Source organism: Cucumis melo, chromosome 4 (assembly GCF_025177605.1).
Source record: "Cucumis melo cultivar AY chromosome 4, USDA_Cmelo_AY_1.0, whole genome shotgun sequence".
NCBI classification, from domain to species: domain Eukaryota; kingdom Viridiplantae; phylum Streptophyta; class Magnoliopsida; order Cucurbitales; family Cucurbitaceae; genus Cucumis; species Cucumis melo.
The window spans coordinates 13162316-13176166 of record NC_066860.1 but is presented as its reverse complement, the minus strand read 5'-3'; the positions used below and the strand labels follow the sequence as shown (position 1 = coordinate 13176166).

Below are 13851 nucleotides of genomic sequence, written 5' to 3'. Positions count from 1 at the left end.
CTCGTGATGTGCAACTGCACCATTATTGTAACAGTATAAAGTGATTGGCATATGCAAATTTATAACAACTTTCAGATCTGTCAAGAATTTTATTAACCACATTGCTTCCTTTGTTGGTTCACAAGTTGCTAAGTATTTAGCTTCCATTGTGGAGTAAGCTATACAAGTTTGCTTCACGCTTCTCCACAGTACTGCTCCTTCGTTTAGAGTGAATATTGATCCTGATGTAGACTTTCTAAAATCTTTATCAGTATGGAAATCAGAATCAGTGTATCCAGTAAGGATTAGATCCTTAGTATCATACATGAGTATGTAGTCTTTTCTTCTTCTAAGATATTTTAGAATATTCTTAACGATTGTCCAGTAATCACGTCTGGGATTAGAATATGCTTTTCCTTCTTTACCTTTTTCTCTGCAAGGTACTTTGGGCAGTTCCTTAACTAGTGCCCGTTCTGGCCACAGTAGTAACACTTACCTTTTTCTACAGCTTTCTTTCCCTTGTTCTGTTTTGGATCTTTCCTTTTCCCTTCTTCTTTATTTGAGCATTAGGTTTTGAAGGTCCAGCTTCGGTTTTAGAGGATGATCCTCTTGAAAACTTCCTTTTTTGTGGTAGCAACATTTGCTTCTACTTGCTTCCTCTTACCCATGGTAAGGTTCTAGAATCGTTTGAGCACGTTCACAAGGATTGTCAGATTAAACTCTGTAATGATCCAACTTTTCAAACTAAGTTGAGGTCATTACTTTACTACTAAGACACTTCATTCAAACATAAAATTTATAAAACCTTTTTAAAAATCATTGAACATCCAAAAATAAAACAAAATCGTCTTCAGGCCCTATTTCAAAATAAATTCAGACATTCATACCATCGTTGAGGAAATTATCAAAAACAAAACAAACGAAAAAATATCCTAAACATGACTCATTTTCAATCCTTAAAAACAATCCAAATTAAAGACGTTTAGTAGAAGCATAAAGAAAAAGGTGTACCCATATGGCATTTACGAATCCTTCTTGCCCCTCGCTGGTCTACCTCGAATTTTACCTTTACCTGAGAAAGTTAAACATAAAAGGGTGAGTATAAGATATACCCAGTAAGAAACCCAATACTGGTCTCATTAAGGGTAATAACGGTTAGCTTCCTATTAAGGGTACCCTGCAACATAAGTCTAGTGATCCCGCAGGATGCACACATTAATCAGTCTAGTTGTCCCGTCGGATACACGTATCAATTTAGTGATCCCGTCGGATGCACATATCAATCTAATGATCTCGTAGGATACATATATCAGTCTAGTGATTTCGAAGGATACACATATCAGTATAGTGATCCCAAAGGATACATAACGTGTGGTGATCCCATAGGACACTGTGCTTGTAAGGTACACTACCCCATAGATAAAGCTAACAGTTACCCCTCAGTCGATCCTAAACAATCCATGAAAGTCACATCTAAAAGATACCTTTCAAACTAACAATTCCATTTCAACGCATAATCAGTCAACAGTCTAAGTTCAGCCAACAATCTAAGTTCAGTCAACAGTCTAAGTTCAATCAATAGTTTAAATTCAGTAAACAGTCTAAGTTCAGCCAACAGTAACATTCGTCAATATACTTGTATCCAGACCACACATTACAGGCACGCTATCTAAATCAAGTCAATTGTACAAACCATCACTATGTAACTACACCTGACAATCAGTTCATCTAAATTCAGTCAACATCACAGTCCATCAGTATATAAACACTACACATAACAATCTAGACATCCATACTTCTTCAACAGCACAATCCATCAATAAAACAAAATTAAACTATACATAAAAGTCAGGTTGTCTGTAATCAGTCAAAAGTATATACTAGTAATGCTTTCTATATGTACACATAACAATCAGTCCAGTGCAGTCACTATAACATAACTTTCATATCAGCCACTACGTTTCAAATCTCAAATTGAGTCTAGTAGTAGAAAATCCCTTACCTCGATATAGCTAAAAATCCTTGCTTAAATCGAAGTCCAATGAATCCACCTAAATGTAGATATAAGGGTTCAAATACTATAATAAGCAAAGTCACTCAACCAAAACACCCAATTCCAAATTTCTACAACTTACCCAAGCAAAATGGAGAATCGAACTCCAACGGAACCTGCTGTATAATCTGAGAATTCAAGCATCACCTCTCTAAAGCACCTTCAAGAATCAAAAGTTAACCCGACTAATTAATCCAACAATTTAATCCGACATTTACACTCAAAACGGCTATGGAAAAACTACAAAACTCACAATTTTATTCTTACCTCAAAACTTACAATGAGGCAAAAGTGACAGAACACTAAGTGAGTCAAACAGCGATGAGCAAGGGAGAAACAAGTGTGGCTTGGCTGGGAAGAGGAGATGCCTTGGGTCGGCTCAGGTCTAGTGCGCGGCTTTAAGAAATGTGACGGCGATGGTTGTGCTCCATCGGACGGCACACGAGGAAGAAGAGACGACGGCACAAATGGTAAGGCTTCAACAAACGTCGGAGGTTCGAGGCGAACGCACTGAAACGACAAGGGATCGCTCACCTTGACGAACGAAGACGTGGCGTTTTGAGTAGACAGAGACGCGACGGAGGGAAGGGCGACTGGCATTCGGTTGAAGACAAGGACGACCGACCACTTGACGGATGAGAGAAGAGAAAGACAGAGGCGGCTGCTGGTCGGTGAAGGAGAAGAAGAAGATTTCGATGGGAAAAGGGGGCACGCATGAGAAGATTTTAACAAAGTAATATAATAATAATAATAATAATAATAATAATAATAATAATAATAACAACAATATAATTATATAATTTTGTATGATATTATTTTATATTATTATAAAAATTATAATTTCTTCTTCTTTTCTTTCTCTCTTCAACCTTAAATAATATAACACCCAACCAACTAAAATCTGAATAATATAAGGTAAATATGTTGAGAACATACCTCAAAATTTTGGGGTGTTACATTCTCCCCTCATTAAGGAAGTTTTGTCCTCAAAAGTTCTAATCCTTGAACAACTCTAAGTAAACGAGCTCTCATGTCATCCTCTCTTTCCCATGTAGCCTCTTCAACTTTGTGATTCTGCCATAAAACTTTGACTAAAACAAGTGCTTTGTTACGCAATATCTTTACCTCTCTAGCCAGAATCTCAACTGGTTGTTCTGCATAGCTCAAATTCTCATCAATTTCTAGTGGCTCGTAATCAACCACGTGAGATGGATCAGTCACATACTTTCTCAACATAGAAACATGGAACATATCACAAATAGTAGAGAGTGATGGCGGCAAAGCAAAACGATACGCCACAGGGCCAACTTGCTCTAGAATCTCAAGCGATCCAATAAAACGATAACTCAACCTCCCTTCCTTTTCAAATCGTAAAACACCTTTCATAGGTGCTACTTTTAAGAACATTTTATCTCTCACATCAAACTCAAGATCTTTTCTTCTCATATCAGCATAACTTTTCTATCTACTCTGTGCTACTTGCTTACGTGCTCTAATTCTTTGTTTAGTTTGATTAGTAAACTGAACTAACTTAGGACGCATCAATCTTTCTTCACAAACCTCATCTCAACAAATAAGGGATCTGTAACATTTGCCATATAGAGCCTCAAACGGTGCCATGTCGATGGTAGCCTAAAAACTGTTGTTATAAGCAAACTCCATCAAATGTAAGTGAGAGTCCCAACTACCTGAAAAACTCTAATGCACAAGCTCATAACATATCCTCTAAAACTTGGTTCAAACGCTCAGTTTGACCATCAGTCTGTGGATGAAAAGTTGTACTGAAGTCTAACCTCGTGCCCATGGCAGCCTGAAGTCCCTTCTAGAACTTAAAAGTGAAATGGGCATCTCTGTCAAAAATAATCAATACTAGCAGCCCATGCAGTATCATAATCTCAGTGAAGTATAACTGTACCCACTTACTAACAGTATAAGTGCATTTTCCTGGGATGAAGTGTGCTGATTTCGTAAGCCTGTCGACAACAACCCAAATCACCGTGTAATCCTTCAAGGTTCTAGGCAATCCTGTAATGAAATCCATAGACATATTCTCCCATTTCCATCCTAGCACACTCAAAGGTTGCAGTAAACCTTTTGGTTTCTGTCTTGGTGTTTTAACCTACTAGCATACCAAGCATTTACTGGTAAATTCTGCCACCTCTCTCTTCATATTACGTCGCCAATAAACTCGTTTCAGATCCTGATACATTTTTGTACTACTTGGGTGTATAGCAAATAGGGAACTATGAGCCTCAATCAATAATTTTGTGTTAATTGCACTGTCTGCTGGCGCACACAATTGCCTCTCAAACAAAAGTCCATCATCAGAGGATATGGAGAACTCATCAGCTTACCCTGTTTCAACTAGGTGATGCTTCTCAACTAGATAAGGATCATTTCGCTAAGCAACAATAATCTTCTGTCTCAAAGTTGGTTGCACTGACAACTAGGCTAATTGTGAGCTGACTGCCCCTACTAATACTGAAATCTCAGCTCTCTCCAAGTCTCGATGTAAAGGGGCCTGTTTGGTAATAAGTGCTGCTGAATGTGATATCTTTCTACTAAGAGTATCAGCTACCACATTTACCTTACCTGGATGATACAATATCTCACAACCATAATCCTTTACTAATTCAAGTCATCTTCGTTGTCTCATATTCAACTCCTTCTGAGTGAAGAAGTATTTCAAGCTTTTATGGTCAGAAAAATTTTGTATTTTCTCACCATACAAATAATGTCTCCATATCTTCAATGTAAAAACTATTGCCATCAACTCTAAATCATGTGTAGGGTAGTTATGCTCATGAATCTTCAACTGACGAGAACCATAAGTCAATACCTTACCTTGCTGCATCAGAACACAACCCAAACCTTTCTTTGAAGCATTACTGTAAATCACAAAACTCCCTGATCCATGAGGTACAGTAAGAACCGGTGCAGTAACAAGCTTCTGCTTAAGGTTTTGAAAATTATCCTCACAGGCCTTGCTCCAAACAAACTCAGTTCCTTTCCTGGTCAACTGAGTTAGAAGAGTAGCTATACGAGAAAAGTCTTCAATAAACCATCGGTAATAACCTGCTAAACCAGAAAGCTACGAACTTCACTAACTGTAGAAGGTTGGGACCAACTAGTAACAGCTTCTATCTTAGCTGGATCCATAGAAACACCATCTTTAGAAACCACATAGCCTAGGAAAGATACTTGCTTCAACCAAAACTCACATTTTGAAAACTTTGCATATAATTTATTGGCTCGAAGAGTCTCTAGAACCATACACAAATGCTCCTCATGCTCTACCTCTATCTTGGAGTACACCAAGATATCATCAATGAATACAGTCTTAGAAATCCTTAAACACTCTATTCATCAAATCCATAAACACTGTTGGAGCATTCTTCATTCAAAGGACATCATAATGAACTCATAATGCTCATATCTCGAACGAAAAGTCGTCTTCGATATATCACTATCCTTAATCCTCAACTGATGGTATCCTGATCGAAGGTTGATCTTAGAGAACACTGTGGCTCCCTACAACTGGTCAAACAGATCATCATTCTTAGGCAAAGGGTATTTGTTCTTAACAGTCACCTTATTCAACTCCATATAGTCAATACACAAGCGCATTGACCCATTTTTCTTTTTAACAAACAAAACAGGTGCTTCCCAAGTTGACACACTCGATCGAATGAAGCATTTGCCAAGCAACTCCTGCAACTACACTTTCAGATCTTTCAACTCTGTTAGGGCTATTCTCTATGTAGCTCTAGATATAGGAACAGTACCAGGTTCCAGCTCGATATAAAAATCAATCTCTCTATACGGGGGTAATCCTTGAACTTCTTCAAGAAAAACATTTGCATAATTCCTCACCACAGGTTCCGATGACAAGGAAACATCAGCCTTTCTAGTATCCACCACATTGGCCAAGATACTTTAAGTACCCTAGTTAAGTAGCTTACTAGCTTTCATAGCTGAAATCTCTTTAGGTAATGCTACTGTTCCTACCCCTTTAAACTTAAAACTAGTCCCTGTAGAAGGATTAAACACAACCTCCTTACGGGAATAATCTATACTAGCATGATTCACAGTTAGTCAATCCATACCTAGAATTACATCAAGATCATGCAAATCCAGGACTAACAATGTTACATCTATTACTTGACTTGCAATCTCATTCTTGTTGAATAGCATACGAACGCAGCAAAATTATCGATCAAAATTTTACCCTAGATGCATCTAAACTAATTTAGATGTTAACATGATTAAGGCAAAAAGACCTAATTACACTAATTAGCGTTCAGGAAAAACCATACCTTTGTAGCTTCTCCCGACTTCTCTAAATCTTTCCACGATCACGAACCAGAACCATTAGTGTTGATTCGCTATTCTCCAGACTTAGAACTGGGTTGTGGGACCCGTTAAGTGATGGATTTTGAGAAAGAGATGGAAATTATATTGAGGAGTAGATTAGGTTGAGATTTTAGAGAGAAAATTGTTAATTTTATAATTCAAAATTACAAAATTGGCAAAAGAACTTCTTCAATATAAAAATACCCTATTTATAGACTAATTACATGCAAAATTGCATGTAATTAGTTTATTAAATCTCAACACCAAATAATCCACTAACAATTAGTGGAACTTAATGGGCTAGGTGTTTACATCTCATATAGACACCTATCCCACTAAGTACTAGTGGGATTATCCAACAAAATGTTGGATTTTCCCACTAACTTAGTCCACGGGCATTTTGGTCATTTGACCATTAGAGTCAAAGTCAAAAGTCAACATTTTGACTTTTTATCATTTTGTCCATCTTGACTAATTTCGACCTCCCGAGCATGAATCCATATTCATTTTTCTGAAATTCAAATTACATTTGAATATAAAACCGATCAAAGTTTGAGTTTTCAAAGTCCAACTTTGACCTTTTCCATCAATTCTGAGCGTCCAAATATGAATCCATATTTATATTTTTAATATTTAAATAACATTTAAATGTAAAGCTCTTTAACTGACGGTTATATCACATATTTTCTTCGATTTCTCTCTCTACCTAATTCGAACAATTTGAATTATTCCAACATATTATTCTAAGTTAATTCTATATGAGCTAGTGGGGGAACCTAATGGACCTAAGATCATGGGCTCCAACGATTTGAGATTAACTAGCTAAACTCTTTTAAACCGAACTAATCAACATTCATTAACTAATGAGTCATTCCACTAAAGTCTCGTAGTTGCACTCCCCTCACTATAGATATATTTATATCCATTTGATATAACCATGATCAGTAAGTTAATCCTTCACAGGTTGTTCGTAACCTCGGTTGGGTCAAAATATTGTTTCATCCCCGAGACTACATCTTGTTCCTTAAGTCTCATTGATCCACTATTGAACAATTGGTTAGAGGTCCAACCTATAAATCGAATCCCTCTCGGGCCAATGGATGGTGGGATCCTTTGTTCAAGACTTCGATTTAGTTCTTAAGAAAATAACTTATTTACTAACCCTAAAAAGGGTAGAAGTGAGTTCCGTCTTGCACCCTATGTTTCTACTCATCCACCCGATCTTACCCCTGAATGGGAGACTTATTGGATCAGCACTGTTGAGCTTCCCTCACCTATGTAGATCTAAAGATAATACCGGTTGAACAGAAGTTCATAGTTAGCTCAGGATTAAGATTAAGTTACCTAGGTCATCATATCGAAATAGTCAGTTTATATAGTCAACAGTGTTATAACTTAAAACTTAAAAGTGACTATTTCATGGTTCCAGTCTTATGCAAACTCTTTATATAGGATGCCCCCACTCCCATGTCTCTACATGAACGATTCATGATCACATCATTTGTACTAACTACAGAGCGGGCTGCATCCATAGTGTTTCCGAAATAAGGCGTCCAACCTTATTCATACACTATAGACCGTTTGGGCTATAAACTCGAACTTGATCCATATTTATGTCTCTACATAATGTTCACGTTTAGATAGCCTTGAGACCTTAGTTATTTTATTCAAGATTATAGTATTCTATTTTCACTAATAAGTTCTCAATAACCACTTTATTGAGAACTTATTAGTTTTAGGACATAAATTCCAACAAATCTGACATGCTTTTATCTTTTCCTTTGACAAAATATTCTCCCCAGATTGAGTAGACACTGATAAAACATGATCTAGGAGCTCTACTTCTAAGCATGCATGCGCTACAAATACATAAGAGATAAAGGAATGCGATGAACCAGAATCGAACAAAACTAAAGCATAATGCCCCAACACTGGAAGCGTACCTGTCACTGCAGTGCCTACTCTCTCAGGCTGAGATTTATCAGTAGCAAAGACTTTACCCAGCTGTGGTGCAAAGACTTTATCCTGCTGTGGTAGACCTGCTCTCTAATACTGTGCAATCCCAGTAAGTCTCACAGAGCATCCGTCAGCTGTATGCCCCTCTTGTTTATATTTGAAGCAAGTTCTGGTTCCAAACAAACAACGACACAGATGGTGCCTCCCACAGGTGTTACATAAGGGCTTCTATCTAGCAACTTCACCTACCTCAAAAGGTTTTTGCTGAAAACGACGAAGGTCTCCATCTGATCTCAAGTTCCTCTATGGAAATACAATAGGCTACTGCTCAGTCTTCCTTTTCTGTCTTGAGGTCAACCCTTTTCCTACAATCTTGGACGGATCAGCTCTCTTATGTAAACTAATATCCACTACCAAGCGTAGTGCATTAACGTGGATGGCTGGCCTGAGGTTCTAACGAGACCTTGGAAATCTAACCTAAGACTTATAACAAACTTATCGCCCCTAGCAGCCTCAGTTGACCATCTCAGTAGCAGAATGGGACAGCATGTCAAATTCTGCATCATACTGCTCCACAGTCCTATCGCCTTGCTCCAAGTTTAGAAATTCTTGTTAGTTCACATCTCTTAGACTAGCAGCGAAGAATTTTGCATAGAAATTCTCCTTGAAATACTCTCATGTGATCTGATTCACGTCACCCCTTAACATCCTCTCTGTCGTCTCCCACTAGGTGGTGCCTCTCTCTGTACATATGAATACAGCACACTAAACCTTCTGGTTGTTAGGACACTTCATATACCAAAATATGGTCTCCACAGAAGACAACCACATCTGAGCCTTGGTGGGGTCCTCCAAAGACCCGTCGAATGTCTTAGGATTTTACTTCTTGAAATCCTTCAAATGTTTAGCCTCTACCGACAGCTGGTCCGACATGCTCTGGAGTTTGACTGGATTCTAAACAGGAGCTGGCGGGGCAGGCTGCTGCGTTGCTCACGTCTGCATCAACAAGTCTCAAAACCTCTACTCTATAGCAACGAGGTCCGCATGAGTAATCGATGCAGTAGGGTTGGCAACTTGTACTACAAGATGACGTTCAGGTTGGTCTCGTCTTATTCTTCTTCCTCGACCTCCTCCACCACCCCTACATGCACCTCTCATTGGCGGCATTTTCCTATTAACCACAAGTAACTCCTTTTGTCTCATACAATAAATCACTTCAAACTTTAACTTAGGCAAGGTCATACATATAGATTTATACATATAATTCATTAAAGCGTACCTGACGAGTGGCAAAGGATCATTCTAGACATCGGTATACAAAACATAGACTTACATCATAAGTCAGTCTGCAGAACCTAAAACTTAAGCTCTGATACCAACTATAACAATCCAACTTTTCAAACTATGTTGAGGTTATTACTTTACTACTAAGACACTTCATTCAAACATAAAATTTATAAAATCTGTTTAAAAATCATTAAACACCCAAAAATAAAACAAAATCGTCTTCGGACCCTATTTCAAAACAAATTCCAACATTTATACCTTCATCTAGAAAATTATCAAAAATAAAACAAACGAATAATATCCTAAACATGACTCATTTTCAATCCTTAAAAGCAATTAAAATTAAAGACATTTAGTGGAAGCATAAAGAAAAAGGCGTCCCCATATGGCATTCACGAATCCTTCTTGCCCCCTCGTCGATCTACCTCACATGTTACCTTTACCTAAAAAATTTAAACATAAAAGAGTGAGTATAAGATATACCTAGTAAGAGACCCACTACTGGTCCCGTTATGGGTAATAATGATTAGCTTCCTATTAAGGGATACCCTACAACATAAGAGTCTAGTGATCCCGTAGGATGCACACATCAATCACTATAACATAACTTTCATATCAGTCACTACGTTTCAAATCTTAAATTGAGTCAAGTAGTAGGAAATCCCTTACCTAAGGATTGCTAAAAATCCTTTCATAAATCAAAGTCCAATGAATCCACCTAAATGTAGATATAAGGGTTCAAATACTATAATAAGAAAAGTCACTCAATCAAAACACCCAATTCCAAATTTCTACAACTTATCCAAGCAAAATGGAGCATGGAACTCCAACGAAACCCGCTGTATAATCCAAGAATTCAAGTGTCACCTCTCTAAAGTACCTTCAAGAATCAAAATTTAACCCGACCAATTAATCCAACAATTTAATCCGACCATTACACTAAAAAGAGTTATGGAAACAACTACAAAACTCACAATTTTGTTCTTACCTCGAAACTTACAATAAGGCAAAAGTGGCAGAACACTAAGTGAGTCAGACAACGGTGAGCAAGGGAGAAACAAGTGTGGCTCAAGTAGGAAAAGGAGATGGCTCAAGTTGACTCAGATCTGGTGTGCAGCTTAGAGAAATGTGACGACGGTGGCTGAGCTTCATTGGGTGACACACCGAGAAGAAGAGACGACGGCGCGAACGGTGGGGCTTCAACGAGCGACAAAGGTTGGAGGTAGACGCGCGGAAGAAATGACAAGGGATCGACTTACCTTGACGAAAGAATAAGCGGCGGCTTGGGTAAACAGAGACGGAGGGAAGGGTAACTGGCGTTCAGTTCAAGAAAGGGATAACCGGCGACTAGATGGAGGAGAGAAGAGAAAGACAGGGGTGGCAGCTGCTAGTCAGTGAAGGAGAAGAAGAAGTTTGCAATGGGAAAAGAGGACATACATGAGAGGGTTTTAACAAAATAATAATAATAATAATAATAATAATAATAATAATAATATAATTATATTATATTATTTTATAATATATTATTTTATATTATTATAAAAATTATAATTCCTTCTTCTTTTCTTTTTCTCTTCAAGCCTAAATAATATAACACCCAACCAAATAAAATTTCAATAATATAAGGTAAATATATTGAGAACATACCTCAAAATTTTGGGGTGTTACAAACTCTATCTTGTTTAGAGACGCATTAGTCTAAAATGGTATAAAACTCTTCGAAAGAGACTCTAAGATAAAGCTAACCTGATTAGCCTCATCTTTGACACCACCATTTACTTCGACGATGTTAAAGAGCATCATCATGTCCAGGAATGTTCTCTAATAGAGGTTCTTTTCTTCATACGCTTAGTGTAAATGTATTTGATTACCTCTTGTCCTAGGGACCATTCTGGTTGTCCAAATATTTCTCTTAATGAATCTATAATCTCTTTAGTTGTAGCTAAGAATTCATGTTTCTTTACCAAAAAATCAGACATGTTGGTAAGAATATAGATGTGGGCTTTTTCATTAGATTTTACCCATCGATCATATGCTTTTCGACTAGTTCGGTTAGCATTAGAGGCAAGAGTTTGAGGAAATTCTTCAGTTAAAAAAAATCTTAAATCACCAACCACTAGTATCGTGTTATGTTTTGTTTTGCATGTTACATGATTATCGCCATTAAGTTTTTCGGAAGATAAAAGTTAAACTATCGAGTTATTTATACTGATAAGACAAAACATATTCTTTTTAGCAAAACCTATAATCATAAAGAAGTCAATCTCATTTAGCAATTACTAATAATGTACCCTTCATTATTTGTATTTTGCAACGATATTTCAATAGTTTAGAATAACCTCCACTGAAGGGTAGTCGATTATTCCTCCTTTGAACCAAGACAATCTTGACTAGATGCTAACTCTAGAATAACTGTTTATTCTTTATAGCACTTAGTTATCATTACTTTGGTCGAGAATGTACTAACAACTTAGTAATTCTTGTAAGTGTAACCTACCATTTTTGGAACTCATAAATCAAAATCAATATGCTCCCGAAAGTGAAAAGTCAATATGAAAACCGATCTAAGAAAACCTATCCATATTTGGAGTTCCTAGTGTACCAAATCTTATAATACAATCCTCTAAAGGGAACGTCGCTCCAGGGCAGACAAGCAGGTGCACTATAGGAATCTCACGATGCGACCTAATGGAAGAGACCATGGGATGTATTGTCACATATCCCTCACCCACTTACTATGAACTACTTCACTTATTCACCTTGATATTTATCCATGCAAACACTCTCCGAAGGGAGTCCACTCCTATGCACAGCCCAAAGCCTTACTAGACCTCACGGTATGAACTCTTAGAGACGCTAGAGCTAAAAGTACATTACTTTTTTTTAATTGAAGTGTTCTATAACGATTTCAAAGGTAAATTATTACTTTAGGATTATATTTAGGCTAACTTAAACAAATCCTAAGTCTAGATGAAACATCCAAGCATAACTATTATACTGGATTTTAACCTACGATGTCTAGGTGATAAACCAATTTTATTACCTCATATCACTCACGCAAGCTCATAAAACTAAATTAACTAGGCTCCAGAACTGATTACGATCTCCAGGTAGCAAGTGTTCTGTAAACCGTAAACTTAAGAACCTTTAACCTTAGTCATCTTATCTGACTTGTTGAAAAGATCGAATTAGGTGATCCTCTTGTAACCAGTTTTACAAGATATCAACTTATTTCTATGAAAAGTTTGGAAGATATTTGTTTAACCTAGGTAAACATGCAACTTATCTTTGTTATAGATTTTAAAAGTCTAATTGATTTTATAACACTTATAAAATAAAAGACTAACCTATAACATACATTCAACAATCATCTATAAAGAAATTAATTAATATGGATTCCAATTTATTTAACTTTTAATTAAATCATATTTAATTAAATTAAATAAGTTAATTAATTAATTAATTAATTTTATTAAATCATATTTAATCAAAATTAATTTAATTAATCAGATCATTAGTTAATTATATTAATCAATTTCCATATTAATTAACATGCATACTATACATTATACAATTATAACATACTTTCAATGCATGAACATGTTAGCCTATGATGGGATTTTAAATCTATATGAGATACAATATGCACATACAAATTTAAAAATAATTAAAACATACATCACGTGCATAATTTAATTAATAACACCCTAAAATTGAATGATTTTGACCCCTAAATTAAGCTAAAATCTACATTATTACATTAATAATCTGATGTAGTACATAAATGCTCCCGAACCACTCAAAGTCTGTATGGTTGTGGTGTATATCAAAACAAAGTTAATGATAGTTTGGTGATTTATTTGATTTTGTATGTAGATGATATGCACATAGCTATAAAGACAAAGTTTGATATTCAGAAGTTGAACAAACTTCTCAATGGCACATCAGAATTTGGTACTTGAGCAACTATATGGTTGTAGTGTATATCAAAACAAAGTTAATCAGTTATTCTAATTTTGATCATGTTGGAGATTTTTTACAGTAGGAAATCTATTATGTGTTCGCTCTAGGAGCCTTTGTGTTGTTAATTGGAAGCCAACCTTACAACCGACACAATTACTTTGTCTACTACTAACACAAAGTGCATGTCCTTGATACAAGTTGTTAATGAGGGAATATGGTTGGGAAGGCTTCTTGGTGATCTTGATTTACATCATGATCAT

At 36.4% G+C, this 13851-nt stretch overlaps 1 protein-coding gene across 1 annotated transcript; it reads right to left on the bottom strand.

Annotated features, from left to right (window-relative positions):
• Positions 1-3001: 3001 nt before the first annotated feature.
• On the bottom strand, positions 3002-3478 carry LOC127148925 (uncharacterized). The gene has a single exon (XM_051083357.1). It carries the CDS (start codon positions 3476-3478, stop codon positions 3002-3004), a length of 477 nt encoding a protein of 158 aa, XP_050939314.1.
• Positions 3479-13851: the final 10373 nt, after the last annotated feature.